The following is an 18,232-nucleotide window of genomic DNA, read 5'->3' as shown; positions in this document are numbered from 1 at the left end:
TTTGGTCCTTTTCTTTCACTTGTTCCTCCTCCTCATTCAATTCCTTCTCCACAATAAACATGTGATGTTTTTCAGTTTTTTTTATCTTCTCTATACTTTTGTAGTATATCTTCTTCCACTGTTTCTGACTTGTTCAAGCTCTTTCTTTTAGTTCTAATGTCTTAGTTTTCAAATCTCATCTGCTGCTGACTTGTTAATCCTTATTTCCCTTTGTTATCTCTTTTCCTTCTGAAAGTTTCATCTTCAAGTACCGTGAACTGTGTTGTTATGCCTCCTTGCTGCCTGGACTCCATCCAAATTGAGAAGTATTGTGTATCACATTCCATGTGAAAGTTGCTTGTCTTATGTGGAATAGACTATTAGAACAATCCAGGAGAAGTGCAGTGGAAATCAGTGACATACCCAAAATAAAGCAACCAAGAAAATCAGCTGTCACTATGCACTGCTTAGAGCGTAATTGTGAAATGAACCAGTGTCATTGCGCAGACACCAAGTTTCTGGGACAGCAGATCTTTTTTAATGTCTCTCTCTTAGTATGACACTCTCACTAAAGGCTTTGCATACACAAATTTCATTGAGATCCAGTATAGAAATAAGTATCGTGTTTCAGTGTATTTGTAGAGAATAGGGCTGTTGATAAAATATCAATATATCGATATTTTTTCCCAAAAAATATGAATATATATCAGTGATTATTTTTTTTGCTGATATATCAATATTGAAATGGCTATATCTAGTGCCTATATTTTTATTTTATATTATATTTTTTCACAATTTTCAGTAAATACTTGAAATCGTTCTTTCAAAATTTTAGTAGAACATCATTTTACTTTCATCAACACTTAAATATACAGCTCAAAACCAGCAGTATATTTACAATGTGCAGCTGATATTTTTGTAGACATGTACATTGATATTTCTTTCCATTGATATATCAATACTTTTTTCCGATATATCAAGGGCTGATAATGATACTTTTTAAATATTGATGTATCGGATTCCCAATATTTTTTTTTTTTTTTTTTAAATATCAATAGTCCTAGTACAGAACATGGCATCTACTGTCCTCACCAGTAGATTTTTGTGGTCTTTTTATATTATACCTGTAGTTGCAGATGCCTGTAAATAATTGATAATTATGACCCAGTCCAATTGCAGAGCCAAGCAGTATCAGAACATTCCATACATTTATGTGCATTACATTACATATTGTTTTTGTTTTCATTATTACATTATCTTTATTTATATTGGGGAGCATATGCCAGAATTTGCAACACACACACACACACACACACACACACACACACACACACACACACACAATATGTTGCTTTCCTATTAAGAATGATGGACTGAGCTCTGTTTATTCTAGTTGAATACTTATCCACTGATTCTGTATGTACTTATTTTGTACACTAGGCATCAGTGCAGAACCACATTGAATGGTTTCTGGAAGTCAAGGAATGTGCCATCGACTGTGCATACAAAGAACATCTTAAACAAGAAACTTGAATGTCAGATAATAAAATGTGTATTGGAATGATATTAAGTGCTAGCTTTAAAAAGCCCCCTCGTCCCCCTCTGCCACACACACACACCCACCCACCTACACAAACAAACAAACAAACTTGGAAGTGTGCAATTTGCAAAATCTTTAATATCTGTCTCATTTCATTTTCAGAAGCATGCTTTTCTGCAGCAGTTACTCTGAGTCCCAAGAATAACAGACTCACCATCCAAAAAACATCAATAATTTTCTCTTGATCTCAACAATTTGTGTCAGATTGCTGTTACTGTATTTCCTGTTGGTGTTATTAACCATAAGAAGTATCAGATACAAGTAATTTTTTTCCAAATAAATAGGGGGTTCTCGACGGAAAGGCACTGCAGAGAAAAATGGTTGGTTGCTTTGTAAACATTCTGTAATGTCTCAGAGAAAACATAGATTGGTCTCACAATTTACATTGTGTTCACAATCTATGGGTGCAGCATGAGCCCGGTGTTATCACTAATGATTACGAATATCTCTGCAGAACAATGTGAAACATTAACTATAAAATGTGTTGATGCAGGTGACAGTGCGGAAATAGGACAAACAACAAATCTTGCTTTTATGAGAGCAGCTCTGGAACCCTGCATTTTGTAGCCATATGTGTGAACCACTTTCCTATAAGCATGTAACTTGATATCTAATATTCCAGCTTCACTTATGACCCTACAGAATTGTGAAGATTTTTACACTTGTTCATAAATGTCAGAAACACAAGCCGCAAAAGGTGTACCTTTTTAGCTATATATGTGCAGAGTAGGTAATTATCCACTGAACCAAAAGAAAACTGTGAGTTTAATAATAATAAATTCTGTCACATTTAGTTTAAAATTTTGACAGATTTGTTTTCTCTTTATAGGACAGCCTCATGAAGGATCAGGCTATGCCTCACAGAAGGTACTTCAAATGGCATGGCATCGTTTAGAACACGCAAGAAGTAGGGTGAATGAATTGGAGAGAATTAAAAATAAGCATCTACAGGCACGTGCAGCTTTGAGGAACCAACAGCAAATCACCCAAGTACAACAGAATGGATCACAACCAGTCACCAATGCCCACGGAGGAACATCAGCATAATTTTCGAAGAAGCTGTTTTCGTATCATTCGTTGCTGACCTTTTTGAGGCTAACTGTTTCAACATGTGTCAAAAGTCAAGTGAAAACTTTATGCTGAAAGAAATGTCAATGTTGTAAGCAGGTGTTTTTTCTCAAATTTCTGAGTGTTACAAGGACTAAGAACATATTTTAAAAATACAGAACTAGCAACAGCATTGTGTTTAAACAGTTAACTGAAGTATGGTTCTCGAGGAGCATTCTGCACTCTTTCGTGCAACTGCAGAGTATAAAAGATTCTCATATTTTTAATGACATTGCAGGAATGAAACCTAGGTGCATTTCACACGAGTTTCTCCTGTGGTATAAAAATGTTCCTTTCCAATGTTTTTCTCATTACTTATATTTATTGGCATAAAGACGATGTTTTCAGTATTTTACTGGAAGAACTGATGATGTATGGAAGGCTTTAATGAACCAGAAGTCATGGACATTATTACTCATCTGTACATTGTATATATTATTAGTATTGAGCAACTTGTTAATTACATAACAGTTTAACAGTTGTAATTTTCATTGACATTCATTCATGTAACTCAAATACATACATCAAACAATGGGAAAACCAGGATGCAATGTAACAATATAATGAAGAGGATAGCTGAAATGCTGAGTCACAGAAAGCCACACCAAAAGGATGTCGGGTAGTTAGCTTTCAGACAAGTCCTTTGTCAGAAATAGACAACATAAACACAAGCACACACTCACGCAAAGCTAAAACACACACACACACACACACACACACACACACACACACACACACACACACACACACACCTCCGGCAGCTCAAGCTAGACCCAAATGTGGCTCCAGCTGCCAGAGTCTTTGATCTTGTATGTGTGAGTTGCATCTGCGCACACGCGCGCGCGCGCGTGTGTGCGCGCGTGTGTGCGCGCATGTGCGTGTGTGTGTGCGTGTGTGTGTGTGTGTGTGTGTGTGTGTGTGTGTGTGTGTGTGTTAGCTGTTTTTGACAAAGGCCTTGTTAACTGAAAGCGAACTTTCGAACAGTCTTTTTTGATGTGCCTTTCTGTGACTCAGCAAATACACATATCAGCATATTTAGTTATAATCATATGATGTGAGGGCTGCCAGCCCAAATATGACCTCTCCAGGTTGATCTGGAAAAGTAACGAACCAGGTGATTCAAAAAGGAAAAACTTTAATAACTGCATATGAATCCAAAATTTGGGGCAGAGGGAGAGAACTAACAGGAAAACAAGGTGGAGTCCAATGATACAGCAAATAAATTTAAGTAAAATAAGCAGAATATGTAAAATTCACAAATAATTCAACAGTGGTGTGTCTCGAACTTTTATTTCAACTTGATGGACCTAGATGACAGATGGTGAAATGCTCATAAGATGGCTTATGTCCAAAATGGGCAGTTTTGTGTGTTAGTATGACAATTGGAAAGTAAAAGTATCTCTTTGCTCACTATCAATACAGTATTACCAGAGACAGTGATTTCAAGTATTCTTTCACAAATGATCCTACATTGGACAAGTAATTAACAACCTTTTTTTATGGAAAAACTTCAGGCAGTCTTGTGGGATATAAATCAGTGACTGGCAAAATGGATCTGCTATTGGGGCCAAACATCTACTGTAGTCATGAGGGCTCTGAAAAATCACTATTCTTAACATTTACATAGCTAAAATGTGTAGTAGTTTAACCAAATACTGTAGCGGTAACCCCTAAGGTCAGGATTTTTAGTGGGGGTGGAAAATAAGCAGATGCGGTAGTGATGCTACTAGTGCAGGAGGCCAATCTTGGGAGCTGGTGTGAATGGCTGTTGTTTGCCCTAGGGCATCAGGGAAACAGTGTTATTTGGAATTTTATTTATTACAAGTGATTTTATAATACAGATTGTCTTCTCTTGGACAGCATTAGGCCTACTGGTTCTCACACTCGAGTGCAACAAGGAAAGCAGACATGGCAGCCTTGTCGGCTGTGCCTGTTGTGCAGGTCAGAACCCAGCAGTGATCTCGTGCAGGTGACCAGGAAACAATAGTGTTGGTGCAAGCCTACCACGGCCAACTGACATTTAGTGTGGCCCGCCCCAGTGCTCTCAAAGAGGGACACATGCGCTTAAGCGGGTGCCGACAGCATATCACACAGGGGTATCATGAAGGTGAAACCGTAGTGCTCAAATCAGCAACACAGCGTGCAGCCAGAGACGTGATACTCTGATGTATCGCCCAACAGATTGTCACTCAGTATGGTCCTTCAGCAGTGGGATGCTCACGCTTGGCCAGATCTTCAATCAAGGGAGTGGCCAAACAGCACTGGCAGCTCGTAGCAGCTAAGTCACACTACAGCTCGGCCTTGGCTGTGATCTTGGAGGCTAAGTTTTTCTCAGCAGCAGGTAGCGCATACCATTCTGTCAGAATTAGAATCTGCAGATGGGATGACAAGTCTCTGATAGTGAGGCTTCAAAAATGGTTTTATTCAAGCTGGACATAATGTCAGCGCTGCTGGTGATGCAGTCATATGCCCTTATTATCCAGAGGAGTCAGCATCCCCACCATGGTATCTGTCATTTTCATTTCCCCTTGCCTTCACCGAGCAAGGTGACTCACTTGTTAGAACATTGTACTCGCATTTGGGAGGACAACAGTTCAAACCCATGTCTGGCTGTCCAGATTTAGGTTTTCCTTGATTTCACTAAATCTCTTCAGGCAAATGCTGGATGGTTCCTTTGAAAAGGCACGCCCAATTTCCTTCCCCATCTTTTGTAATCTGAACTTGCACTCCATCTCTAATGACCTCATTGTCAATAGAACATTCAATGCTAATCTCCTCCTCACCTTCAGATTTTCCATCGCTGCTAGGGCACCATGGAGGGGCTGAGCTTGTATGTTACATATTATGGCCCCGCAGTGCAAGGCTCAAACAATGATGCATTAGGCTCTATCGTACTGCATCATCATTTGTACTTCTTGTTTAGAGCTCAGATGTGACAATGTATTAAGAATGCTGTCCTGACTTTGTAAGGTAGCACTCCTTGCATTCTCCAGATACTTTTATATTGTGATTATCTGCCATCTGTGCCATGTAATAACTTTCAAAATTTATACCCACACCTGGGAATCAAATTCGCTCTTTAACGATCCTTTCTTCTTCAAGAAATTTGTCCTTAATTTTACTGTTGTTTACCTGTAACAACTGCAATTTATATGGATTACATGGACACTAGATTATTCCCCGCAATCCCAGTAAATATCTCAAGAGAGTGACTCACATTAGTTGTTCCACTTGCACCTTAGTTTTATTCTCCATTGCAGTCGAGATCTTTTTCATTGTACTTGCAGTTATTTAATTAAATATATTGGCTTAATTTGTTTCAGTTCCTGCATCTTAGTTATGGCATTCTACAGGGATCTGGTGCAAAGGTAGGTATGGAGGAGTGCCAGCTTTACATCTCAAACACACATAATGTGCAGTATACAAATAGCAATAAGAAACATGTCTATGCAAGTAGTAGAAACACCTATAGCTATGATTATCTGATGCTCTTTTTCTTGGAAAGGTCAGATATGTTTTAACATTGTTCCATAGTAACACACCCTTTTCTGATGCAGTTAAGTTATCTATTGAAGTTCTGGACTCAGAGTGTCATTAGCAAATGTGAGTTTTTTTGTAGGTAGAATATTCCAATGCTTTTTTGGTCAGTGCAGTATCACTGTTAATATCTTAAATCATGATAATACCACAGTCTAAGATGAAGAGTCATGAAACTCTATAGGGGGAAAAAAATTGCAGACTTTTGACAGCTGAAGCAACATTAGCACTCCAAGCAGCTGGGCTGTAGTGGCATTAGAATGGAATGGTACAAATGGAGGATTTGCTATTTTATATTAGTTCTATTACTAATTAAAGTAATATTTCATCTGCTATTAATATCAGTCTATAATAATAAAATGAGGGACCCATGGCCTTTGTAGTCTGGTCCCTTCAACCACCACAAACCAACCAACCAATAACAAAATGTCTGTGAAGTGAGGTACATATGGTTCACAGTAACAGAGTCATAATCTTATAGTCAAAAATCATTTTTAAGATGAGATATGAATTGTTACCGGATGTGTGTAACTTCAAAAATAACTGTTTAACAGTAGAAGGAAAAGACAGATTACTGCTTACAGTAAAGATGAGCTGTTAAGTTGCAGACATGCACAATTAACAGATACTTGCACATTAGTGTTCAGCCACAGCCTTCATCATAAAAAAAGAGAAACACACACCATTCATTCACACAAGCGAACACACCTCATGCACACTTGACTGTTAACTCTAGCAGTCCCACACACTCTTGACTGCTGCTTCCATTCCATGTGACAATTTCAGTCTGGTTCGAGCTGCTCGAGTTTATGGTCATGTGTACATGAGGTTTCCTGGAGTGTATGAATGAATATTGTGTGTTTCTCTGATGAAGGCTGTGGCTGAAAGCTAATGTGTAGGTGTCTTCTGATTGTGCCTATCTACAAATTAACATGTCATCTTTATGGTAAGTAATAATCTTATCTTTTCCTTACATTGGGGGATACTCCAACCTGGAGATTCTGTCATTTAAAATAACTGATTATGGTTATATGTGCATCTTCATACGTACATTCTGATGCTATGTGCCAATTGTAATTCGTTTTTGAGTGGTATTATTTTCTTAGTGGGCTTCGGACCGGACTTATTCTGATGAATTCGAAACTAGACACGATATTTACATTCTTGGAGATTAGGCACTAATTCTCCTTATAATTGCCCTTTTCACCTTGTCCTTGCTTTGATGCCTTCCATGTACATATCATGTTTATCGTTCCTGCTACCCAGGTTCATTTCAAGAGTTTCTTTCCCAGATGTAACACTTAAGCCTTCAGCATGTCATTCTGCGAGACCTTTTTCTTGTTTACGTGCCTATCCTAATGTACATCTAGCACACGTTCTTTTACATTTAGCACAAAACTAATTCCTGTTCACTCTTGGCTGTCTTTGCTGCATTACCAATTAATCGTATTGTGCTAACCTTCCATCCTTCATAAACAATAATAGTCCTTTTCTTCCCTCATTACCTTTTCAAAGTACAAAATAAACATCGGTAGTGACAATGAGCATCCTAGTGTTACATCTTTCATGGATTGGTTTTGACTTCTTATACAAATCTTTGGTTACAGTAGAACCCCTCTAATCCTTCACCTTCGGGACCGGGACCATGTTGGGAACGAAGAAAAGATCGGATTATCCAAATAATCTAATATTTATTGCAAAAAATATAGAGAGACATTTAGTACAAAAAGTAAACACTTCAAGAACTAAAAGACGTCTACAGTAATATAAAAAGATATTTTTTACACAGTGTTAAACAATATATTAACTAAAAAACGTCTACACACACTACAATATGCATTGGTTTTAAAAGGAAAAACGACAGACAAATTACAGTACTGTACTATACTTAATACGTTAAACTGTGTATACTGTAAACTAAACAATGTTTATAGCACTGTATATAAAAAAGAAATTTTTTACAAAGAAATAAACTACTGTATGTATCAATTAAGAAATGATTATACTGTATGCATTGTTTTTACAGTAAAAACGAAAACAAATTACTTGGAAAAAAGGTCAGTGATACATTTTTGTTTAGCAGATGTTATTCTAGATTTAGCTGCAGTGTCCCTCCATTTTTTTTTCCATCCACATGTCCATTGGATGTGAAGTTGGATTCTGCTCGATGTATTGATTGGCGATGTCAAAAGCATGTTTTGCATCGTTGTGTGAAATCCGGGTGGGGGGTTCGTCTTCACCATTCGAGTCCTCATTCACAGTTTCCTGGCTAACAGCGGCAACAGTCTGGTCGTCATTGAGCTCTTCAAAAGTGTAACAGTCTTTGCCACATTCGTTGATCCACTCTTCAGCTTCATTGGCAAGGACGTTCGGCTCCAGAGTTCGTAGATTTTTAACGATTTCCAGTGCGTCATTGTTTGGCTCATCTTCGGTATGCTCATTTTCGGTCATAACTTGAGACCAAAGCTTCCGCCACGATTTCCGCATTGTGTCAGGTTTCAGTTCATCCCATGCTGCAGCGATTGTGTAGATGGCATCTTTGATGTTCAGGGATTTCACTGCCTCAAATAAGTTATTACCTCTTTCAGATTTTTCCAAGATTGAGCTGATATACTTTCTGCGATGGATGTGATGGTGCATTATCCAACAGCAGTAGAGCACGAACAGGCAGATTTTTTTGCTTCAAGTCTTTTTGACTGATGGCACAAACTCATTGAAAAACCAGGATTTAAAAACGTTGCAGTCCATCCAAGCAGATTTTTGATTGCGGTAATAAACTGGCAAAGAAGATGAGTTTATTTTTTTGAACGTCCTTGGCTTCTTAGATTTGCCAATGACGAACAAGGGGAACTTGTGGGTACCATCTGCTTTGCTGCAAGGAATGACTGTTATTCTATCTTTTATACGTTCCGTTCCTACCACAGATTCATTTGAAACTGCGAGCGTTTTTGTTGACTACATTTTATAGTTCAGCCCTGTCTCGTCGATGTTATACACTTGGCAGGGTAACAGTTCATTTTCTTCTACAATTTCCTGAAACTTAACAGAAACCTCCTTAGTAGCTGCGGCATCGGCAGATAGTTTCTCACTGTAAATAGACACAAATCGGACACCATGACAAGTTTTTCAACAATCAATCCAGCCGTCACTGGCAGCAAATTTACTTTCAGCTTCCAGTATTTGTGCGAAACTATCGCCCTTTTTCTTTTTTAGAATTGGCCCCGATATTGGAGTTCCTTTCCATCTTTCTTGACAAAGCCACATCCACAATGCGTTATCAAGCAGTTCAAGTGTAGGTTTCGTAGCTGTATAGGATTCAATGTCTTTCCGATTCTTCGTCTAATCCTTAATTGATGTAACACCTACATTCAGTTACTTTGCAATTTTTTGGAGCGATTCTCCTTTGTCCAGTCTTTGTAGCACTGTTAATTTTTGATATAGTGAAAGAGTTATGTGTTTATGTTTGAATCTAGACATGATAAACAGACAACTGTACGCACAATGAATCTACAGTAATAAGTACTGTAGAGAACACGGATTAAAACAAACCAACATTTTTTAATCACAACAAAGTATAAAACTGTAGCATGTACCATACTGTCTAAAACAGGAAAGCATTTAGTTTTATCCTATGTTGTAACCCCCCCAATGAACCATGAACCTTGCCGTTGGTGGGAAGGCTTGCATGCCTCAGCGATACAGATGGCCGTACCGTAGGTGCAACCACAACGGAGGGGTATCTGTTGAGAGGCCAGACAAACATGTGGTTCCTGAAGTGGGGCAGTAGCCTTTTCAGTAGTTGCAGGGGCAACAGTCTGCATGATTGACTGATCTGGCCTTGTAACACTAACCAAAACGACCTTGCTGTTGTGGCACTGTGAACGGCTCAAAGCAAGGGGAAACTACAGCCGTAATTTTTCCTGAGGGCATGCAGCTTTACTGTATTATTAAATGATGATGGTGTCCTCTTGGTTAAAATATTCCAGAGGTAAAATAGTCCCCATTCGGATCTCCAGGCAGGGACTAATCATGAGGACTTAGTTATCAGGAGAAAGAAAAGTGGCGTTCTACGAATCGGAGCTTGGAATGTCAGATCCCTTAATCGGGCAGGTAGGTTAGAAAACCTAAAAAGGGAAATGGATAGGTTAAAGTTAGATATAGTGGGAATTAGTGAAGTTCGGTGGCAGGAGGAACAAGACTTTTGGTCAGGTGAATACAGGGTTATAAATAAAAAATCAAATAGAGGTAATGCAGGAGTTGGTTTAATAATTAATAAAAAAAATAGGAGTGCAGGTAAGCTACTACAAACAGCATAGTGAACGCATTATTGTGGCCAATATAGACAAGAAGCCCAGATGATGAAGAAATTGATGAAATAAAAGAAATTATTGAGGTGATGAAGGGAGACGAAAATTTAATAGTCATGGATGATTGGAATTCGAGAGTAGGAAAAGGAAGAGAAGGAAAAGTAGTAGGTGAATATGGATTGGGAGGACAAAATGAAAGAGGAAGCCGCCTGGTAGAATTTTGCACAGAGCATAACTTAATCATAGCTAACACTTGGTTCAAGAATCATGAAAGGAAGTTGTATACATGGAAGAAGCCTGGAGATACTGAAAAGTTTCAGATAGATTATATAATGGTAAGACAGAGATTTAGGAACCAGATTTTAAATTGTAAGACATTTCCAGGGGCAGATGTGGACTCTGACCACAATCTATTGGTTATGAACTGTAGATTAAAACTGCAAAAAGGTGGGAATTTAAGGGAGATGGAATCTGGATAAACTGAAAGAACCAGTGGCCGTGCAGAGTTTCAGGGAGAGCATAAGGGAACAATGGACAAGAATGGGGGGGGGGGGGGGGGGGGGAAGAAATACAGTAGAAGAAGAATGGGTAGCTTTGAGGGATGAAGTAGTGAAGGCAGCCGAGGATCAAGTAGGTAAAAAGACGAGGGCTAGTAGAAATCCTTCGGTAACAGAAGAGATACTGAATTTAATTGATGAAAGGAGAAAATACAAAAATGTAGTAAGTGAAGCAGGCAAAAAGGAATACAAACGTCTCAAAAATGAGATCGACAGGAAGTGCAAAATGGCTACGCAGGGATGGCTAGAGGACAAATGTAAGGATGTAGAGGCTTATCTCACTAGGGGTAAGATAGATACTGCCTACAGGAAAATTAAAGAGACCTTTGGAGAAAAGAGAACCACTTGCATGAATATCAGGAGCTCAGATGGAAACCCAGTTCTAAGCAAAGAAGGGGAAGCAGAAAGGTGGAAAGAGTGTATAGAGGGTCTATACAAGGGTGATGTTCTTGAGGACAATATTATGGAGAACAAAGATGATGTAGATGAAGATGACATGTGAGATATGATACTCCTTGAAGACCTAAGTTGAAACAAGGCCCCAGTAGTAGACAACATTCCATTAGAACTACTGACAGCCTTGGGAGAGCCAGTCCTGACTAAACTGATTTGGTTATGAACTGTAGATTAAAACTGCAAAAAGGTGGGAATTTAAGGGAGATGGGATCTGGATAAACTGAAAGAACCAGAGGCCGTACAGAGTTTCAGCTGATCAACAGCTTCGTGCGCCGTCGCACACGTTTCATCACGTCGTCGGTTGAACACGAGGCCACGCGAAGAATCCCATACATCCCCCCAGGACAGGCCGTGTCTCCCACCCTATGCACAGGAAGGCACTGCGGACGCCTTGGAGCTCACAAGATGACCGATACTGTGGGTGTTTTCACAGTTTTCTCCTGCACAACGGCCTCCCAGTAGCTTGGATTACAGGAGTATGCCACGACTCACCATCTGGTGAGCAAGATGTATGAGACGGGGGAAATTCCCTCAGACTTCAAGAAGAATCTAATAATTCCAATCCCAAAGAAAGCAGGTGTTGACAGATGTGAAAATTACCGAACTATCAGTTTAATAAGTCACAGCTGCAAAATACTAACTCGAATTCTTTACAGACGAATGGAAAAACTAGTAGAAGCTTACCTCGGGGAAGATCAGTTTGGATATTGCAGAAATGTTGGAACATGTGAGGCAATACTGACCCTTTGACTTATCTTAGAAGAAAGATTAAAGAAAGGCAAATCTATGTTTCTAGCATTTGTAGACTTAGAGAAAGCTTTTGAGAATGTTGACTGGAATACTCTCTTTCAAATTCTGAAGGTGGCAGTTTAGACAAGAAGAGAATAGAAGCTTTCAGAATGTGGTGCTACAGAAGAATGCTGAAGATTAGATGGGTAGATCACATAACTAATGAGGAGGTATTGAATAGAATTGGGGAGAAGAGGAGTTTGTTGCACAACTTGACTAGAAGGAATCGGTTGGTAGGACATGTTCTGAGGCATCAAGGGATCACCAATTTAGTTTTGGAGGGTAGCGTGGAGGGTAAAAACCATATAGGGAGACCAAGAGGTGAATACACTAAGCAGATTCAGAAGGATGTAGGATGCAGTAGGTACTGGGAGATGAAACAATAAGTGTAAGGAGACACACTGTAGGAGTTATAAATTTAATGATTACTGCAAACGTAAACTGATTTTTTCAGTCTGTGTGCTGTATTTGCCTTTGCAGATGTTAAAAATGAATACATGCAACTTACAACAGACATGTTATGCAGCCAAGTAACAGTACTGCATAACTCAAGTAGTTCATCTGATATGAAATAGTTGCAATATGTATAAATGAAAATGGCCAACATTTTTTGTTCTTTTACAAATAGTGACAAAGAAAATTAAAAAAATGTACCCAAATTACATATTAAATAAATATACTCAACTGTTGTCATTCCTTAGTGTTTCAGTAACATTTTGGTATAGACCCCATGTAATCTGATACTGCATTTGAAACTAGACAATCCAATGACATACCTTTTTACAAAATTAGCTTACATCAGCACCACCATTAAAAAAGAAAAAAAAAAACCTATCAACATGAAAAGGATATCTATTGCAAATAAACATCTAAAGTAATTGGTGGAGCAAACAGATTTAATTTCTCCTAAAAAAAAAAAAAAAAAAAAAAAAAAAAAAAAAAACTGATGTCACTTAACATGTAAATGCCTGAACTGTAAGTACTTTCTCCTGTTTTGCAATAGTTCATCATTACTGAATTTCAGAATGGAATAGAGCCTTAATGTTACAAAATACTTCACAACAGCCCTGATGTAACTTCTATTAACTTCTTTACAATCATTGCGCCATAGTGATGTTCATGGGCATACTCCCAAAATTTCTAGCCAGTGGAGTTTCATATTTTACCGAAATACTGAACAACTCTTTGCTGCACATGGTCAAACTACCGAAAGTAATATTGTCTTTGTAGTTTCTGACTGAAGCTGTGCAGTTTATTACAGTTACCTACATATTGCTACAGTGAGTTAGAACGGCAGAACATGTTTCTTATGTATGAAATCACAGGATAGTAATAATATTCTCACAACATAGCCACAGACATCTCAGGCTATTTTCTTCTCCCAAGTCTACTGGTTTGGCTACAAAAGGCATCACTGGGATTCACGTAATTGCAGCGCAAAGGAGATGTAATACTTTGTACAGCATTAATGTATAATACTGCTTTTCTCTGGTCTGAATAGGGGCGGGGAGACTAAGAATGTGATTTTATACATATATACTGAATAAAAATTTGCTGCTTAAATAATTAAAAGGAAAATTTTGAAAGAATGATAAAAAAAATTGGAAGGGGCACATATCCTGAGTGAACTTTAACTGGCTCTTAAGATAAACAGACCTTCAGTATTCAGTACATCCTTTTCTTGTTACCGCTATTGTACACGGAGATTAGTATGAAAATATTGGTTCCGGATCGCCCCTCCTCTGTTCACATAAATTATTCTTGTTAGCTTTGATCCTCTTGATGCAGGATTTTCGACACGTCACAGAGGGAGGGGGGGAGGGGGGGGGGATCATCACCATGCAGTACAAATAAACTCTGCTATCTTGATAACATGTTTTTAATGTACAATTGGAATACACAAGTTTTAACAATATTAACTCAATGCAACTCGCAATACGTCCACCTGCTATCACTTATTGAGACAACAGACAAATTTAATACAATTAAAAAATTGAAGAGCATCTTTCTACCTCCGCTTACAGCAAACACTTTGTTATGATGGAAAACTTATGTATGTGTGTATGTGTTAAGGGAGCTGACATACCTACATAAATTGGTAATCATATAGGACAACTCCAATGGCCCAAAAATAAAGTTTACACCCATAGAAAGGGAAGTAAGCTGACACTGTGCACCTCTGTATGACATCAGCGCACAGTGGGGGACAATTATAATGTAACACATTATTCACATTATTATTTCTTTTCTTTTCTTTTCTCCCCCGTTCTTTTCTTTTTATACATGTACATGAAGTATTGTCATTTTTTAGTTTGGGGGGGGGGGGGGGGAGAGAGAGAGAGAGAGAGAGAGAGAGAGTGCACACACGCCATTTTGCAGGCAGGTTTCATAAGTTTTAGTAGTATGCTTTCCACATACTATACACATGACACAAAAAATACAACTACAAAAATAAATGTATCCTATACCTATATACATTACCGTCTGATTGTCATTTTGTTGTAGTACATTCTGTTAAATTATAATTTCGTTACATTGTTCAATTCCAATTGTATGAGTACACTGATTGCTCTCATTTCGTTTTACATTCTTTACATAACAATCATAGAATAATACTTTTTTTTTCTTTATGGCATAAATTAACATACATTTCATTTCAATTTACAGTGACTTCTTGTCAAAACATATTTGTCAATTTCAAAGAATTAAATAAGTAAACAGTGGTAGCTACAACAGATTCTACATGCTGCTTAAATGACTACGCATGGCCTCGCCTCTGTAGCATTCTCCAGGAAGGATCTGCACACTACAGGGTTGAGGAAATGTCACAGAAAGGCGTTTATGTGCTCAGTTAAGTCTCGTTGCTGGCCTCAACTGTGTTCCCAAGAACAAAATAGTTTGTTGCTTATAAACATAATGCAAACCTGACAATACCAATCATATCAAATACTTGTTAGGTTCTCTGTATAAAGGATAACGGTTTCATATGCTGAGGTATACAGAGTCCTATCATCAGTACTATATGTTATGTACAATGAGCGTAAAACAGTGTTTATATAAATAACAAATGCACAGAAAAAAAATTCAATGGAAATCAGGTGTTTCACACTTCCATGAGTAGTCGGCGCTCACAGTAGTTAGGTTTTGACCCCTTGATTATTTGGTAGTGCTCCACCTTAGTTCAGCATCATGATGTGAGACATACTGCAACTGTATTCTTCTACACATATTTTTACACTATCACATTCATACATATCATAAACTTACGACTATACTTACTTGCGGTGCAGCCCATTCTTATGTTTATATGGTACCTAACACTTGACAAGCATTTATCTTTCTTCAGTTTAGAATGTGTCAAGGTGTACAGTGGCTCAGTGCTCTTTCATATTTCTGACCATGTACTCATTTACTTCAATGTGCCGTTGAGCTATTACAAAGACATTTAATACAGTGTACGCCTCTACTTACCTTGTAAATCTACAAGATAAAGTGTGTTATCATCCACTCATATTGTATTCACTTGTTTACCAGCAGCAAGGGTTTTCTGGTCCCTTCATTATAATTAGTGCTTGTATTCTCAATACTTAAATTTGTAAATATATAGATATAATGTACATAGTAAAGTACCTTCAGTAAATATTTTGTAGTTTAGGATCCCTTTCTGTGTATACAATCCCTTAGCTTATCTTTGTTTGTGTGTATTGTGTAGGTAGTCGTAGTTGTAGTCTACACTCTCCCTTAATTTTCTTTGTCCCAGTTTATGCAATGTGCTCTAGAAATGCTAGTGCAGGCCTTAGCTGTTAGGGTTTGTTTGTTTGTTTTGAGTGCTGCACCACCTTCAGCTGTGTCTTGTCTGGCACACACATGCTTGCGGGGTTTGTTGACTAGCTTTCTCCCCAATGAGCATGCGCTGCATCACTCTGTTACTACTAACATCGCAGTGAGTTGTGTATTGTAGTTCATCTACCATGTGTTTCACAAGATCGTTTATTCATTTACAACTGGGTTACAACCAGGCGAAGTGTTGTGTTTATAGTATCGTCGCCTCTAGACACACAAAAGTAAAATTCTTCCTTGTTATACCCACTTACCTTATCACTTATACATTTGACATATAAGAAAAAACCTAAACAAAATTTTGCTTACCAACTAACAACATAAATTCTGGAATGTGATTTTCCAGCATCCTAAATTTAATATTACTATACATACATACAACTTAGAGGAGTACAAATGGGTGCATACCCTTTTCTTTGGCATGTTAATAACACTTCTATTTTTTTGCAAATACATGTGTATAAGCAAGTATCAGCTCCCTAAGTTCCACTTGCTGTTCTTTAGACAAGCACTTTGATTTACTTACGTTTTTTGTTTATTGTGTCAATGTTTATATCTTCTGCTGACAGCTGTTCATTACTGTATAAATTGACAAACCTAAGTATGGGATTTACCAATTGAACTTCCAAGGCCATTGAGTAACTTCAGTTTTACATCTATTAGTACTTCCCCTGATCAGGTTATTACAAATAATTGGTTAGTATGTCCTAAATGTATCCATACCAATTAAACAACCAACTACTAATTTCTCTACTATCAAAAAATTGCACCTTACAGAAAACTGTCCTAATTGTATGGGAATTAAGGCATGTGTCTTGACTCGTTTCGATTTTTGAGCAGTGGCAGTTTGTACCTTGCAATTTTGCACTGGGAGTGTGGGTACACGTCCATGTTTCCTCAGTTCTTGAAAGGATCCCTGTGACATCAAATTAGTCGTAGAACCTGTGTCACACACAATGGGTACATCAAGGTCAAATATTTTGGCTATAATAGTAGGTTGTACCATGCTCCCTGTCACGTTTTTTTGTGTACCCTCATTACCTTGACACAGATCATCTCTCACATCATTACCTTGATAGTATCAGATAAAGCAAGTCTCAATCAAGCTCGTGCCCCAACCCCCCTCCAGGGTCACAGAATGGGGGGGCCTACTGCGACGGGTTCAAGTTTTCCGGTGTAGCGGTGGCATCAACCTCTAGGTCTGCTATGTTGACCCTTGGTGTTTGGTTACACCAATTAGCGTCCTGAGAGGCTGTCGACTGAAATTCTCTTTGTATTTGCTAGTTATTCAGCATACATGTGTTACTTTGCTGGCCAAATTCCGCTGGCTGTGGGTTATTTGGTTGTCTGTTCTTGTTTTGCGTTTGCCAAGCGATCTGCTGATTACTGCTGGTAGCTTGTGTATGTACATATTTTACAGGATGCTCATTGTAATTGTTTTTGCTAAATTTTTGTCCCTTTCTTTTATATCCACCTTTGTATTTACGGCTTTCTCTGTTGCCATTGTGATTACTGTTACCATACCATAGGTCTTGTGTGGGGCAAGGTTGCCATCTGTGTTGTACTACAAATCCGTTATTTACTTGTTGGTCTGTAAATCTCGTATGTCGCTATCGGCATATTAACAGACTTCAGTTGTACTGGTCTCTCTTCGTATATTAAATCTACTGAGACCAGTACGGATAGTATCGTGTTCTGGGAAGATAATGAGTTTTTCCCTCATGTGAGCAGGAAGATGGCTCTTTAAAATTTTCAGCACGTCTACTTGAGATACCGGGTTCGTGCAGTATCTGGTTTTATTCAAATATTTTTCAAACTAGCCCCGTAAGATTCCTTACTTCCTACTCAACAGAGCTGGGTTGAATACCTCACACATGAGCCTCACTTGTACGGTGTTAGACCAATACTTATCCAGAAATGCTCTTGCAGACTGTTCATAATAGTGGCAATGTTCTGCCATGTTCGTAGCCTGTAGCAGAACGTCACCCTGTGTGGTCCAACAACAAATCTAATTTTCTGGGCTTAGGTCCAGGTACGAGGTAAAACATTTTGAAATGCTC

General features: G+C 38.3%; 1 protein-coding gene across 1 annotated transcript in view; it reads left to right on the top strand.

Moving 5' to 3' along the window:
• Positions 1-3,171, top strand: part of LOC126322467 (mediator of RNA polymerase II transcription subunit 11) — a 56,677-nt gene extending 53,506 nt beyond the window's left edge. Inside the window, exon 3 of the mRNA XM_049994369.1 lies at positions 2,409-3,171. Coding sequence (XP_049850326.1) covers positions 2,409-2,626 — 218 coding nt within the window. The 3' untranslated portion in view covers positions 2,627-3,171. The remainder of the gene's footprint in view (positions 1-2,408) is intronic.
• The last annotated feature ends 15,061 nt before the right edge of the window (positions 3,172-18,232 follow it).

The sequence above is a fragment of the Schistocerca gregaria genome, chromosome 2 (assembly GCF_023897955.1).
Source record: "Schistocerca gregaria isolate iqSchGreg1 chromosome 2, iqSchGreg1.2, whole genome shotgun sequence".
Taxonomy (NCBI): Eukaryota; Metazoa; Arthropoda; class Insecta; order Orthoptera; family Acrididae; genus Schistocerca; species Schistocerca gregaria.
This window is presented reverse-complemented; position numbering and strand designations above follow the sequence as displayed.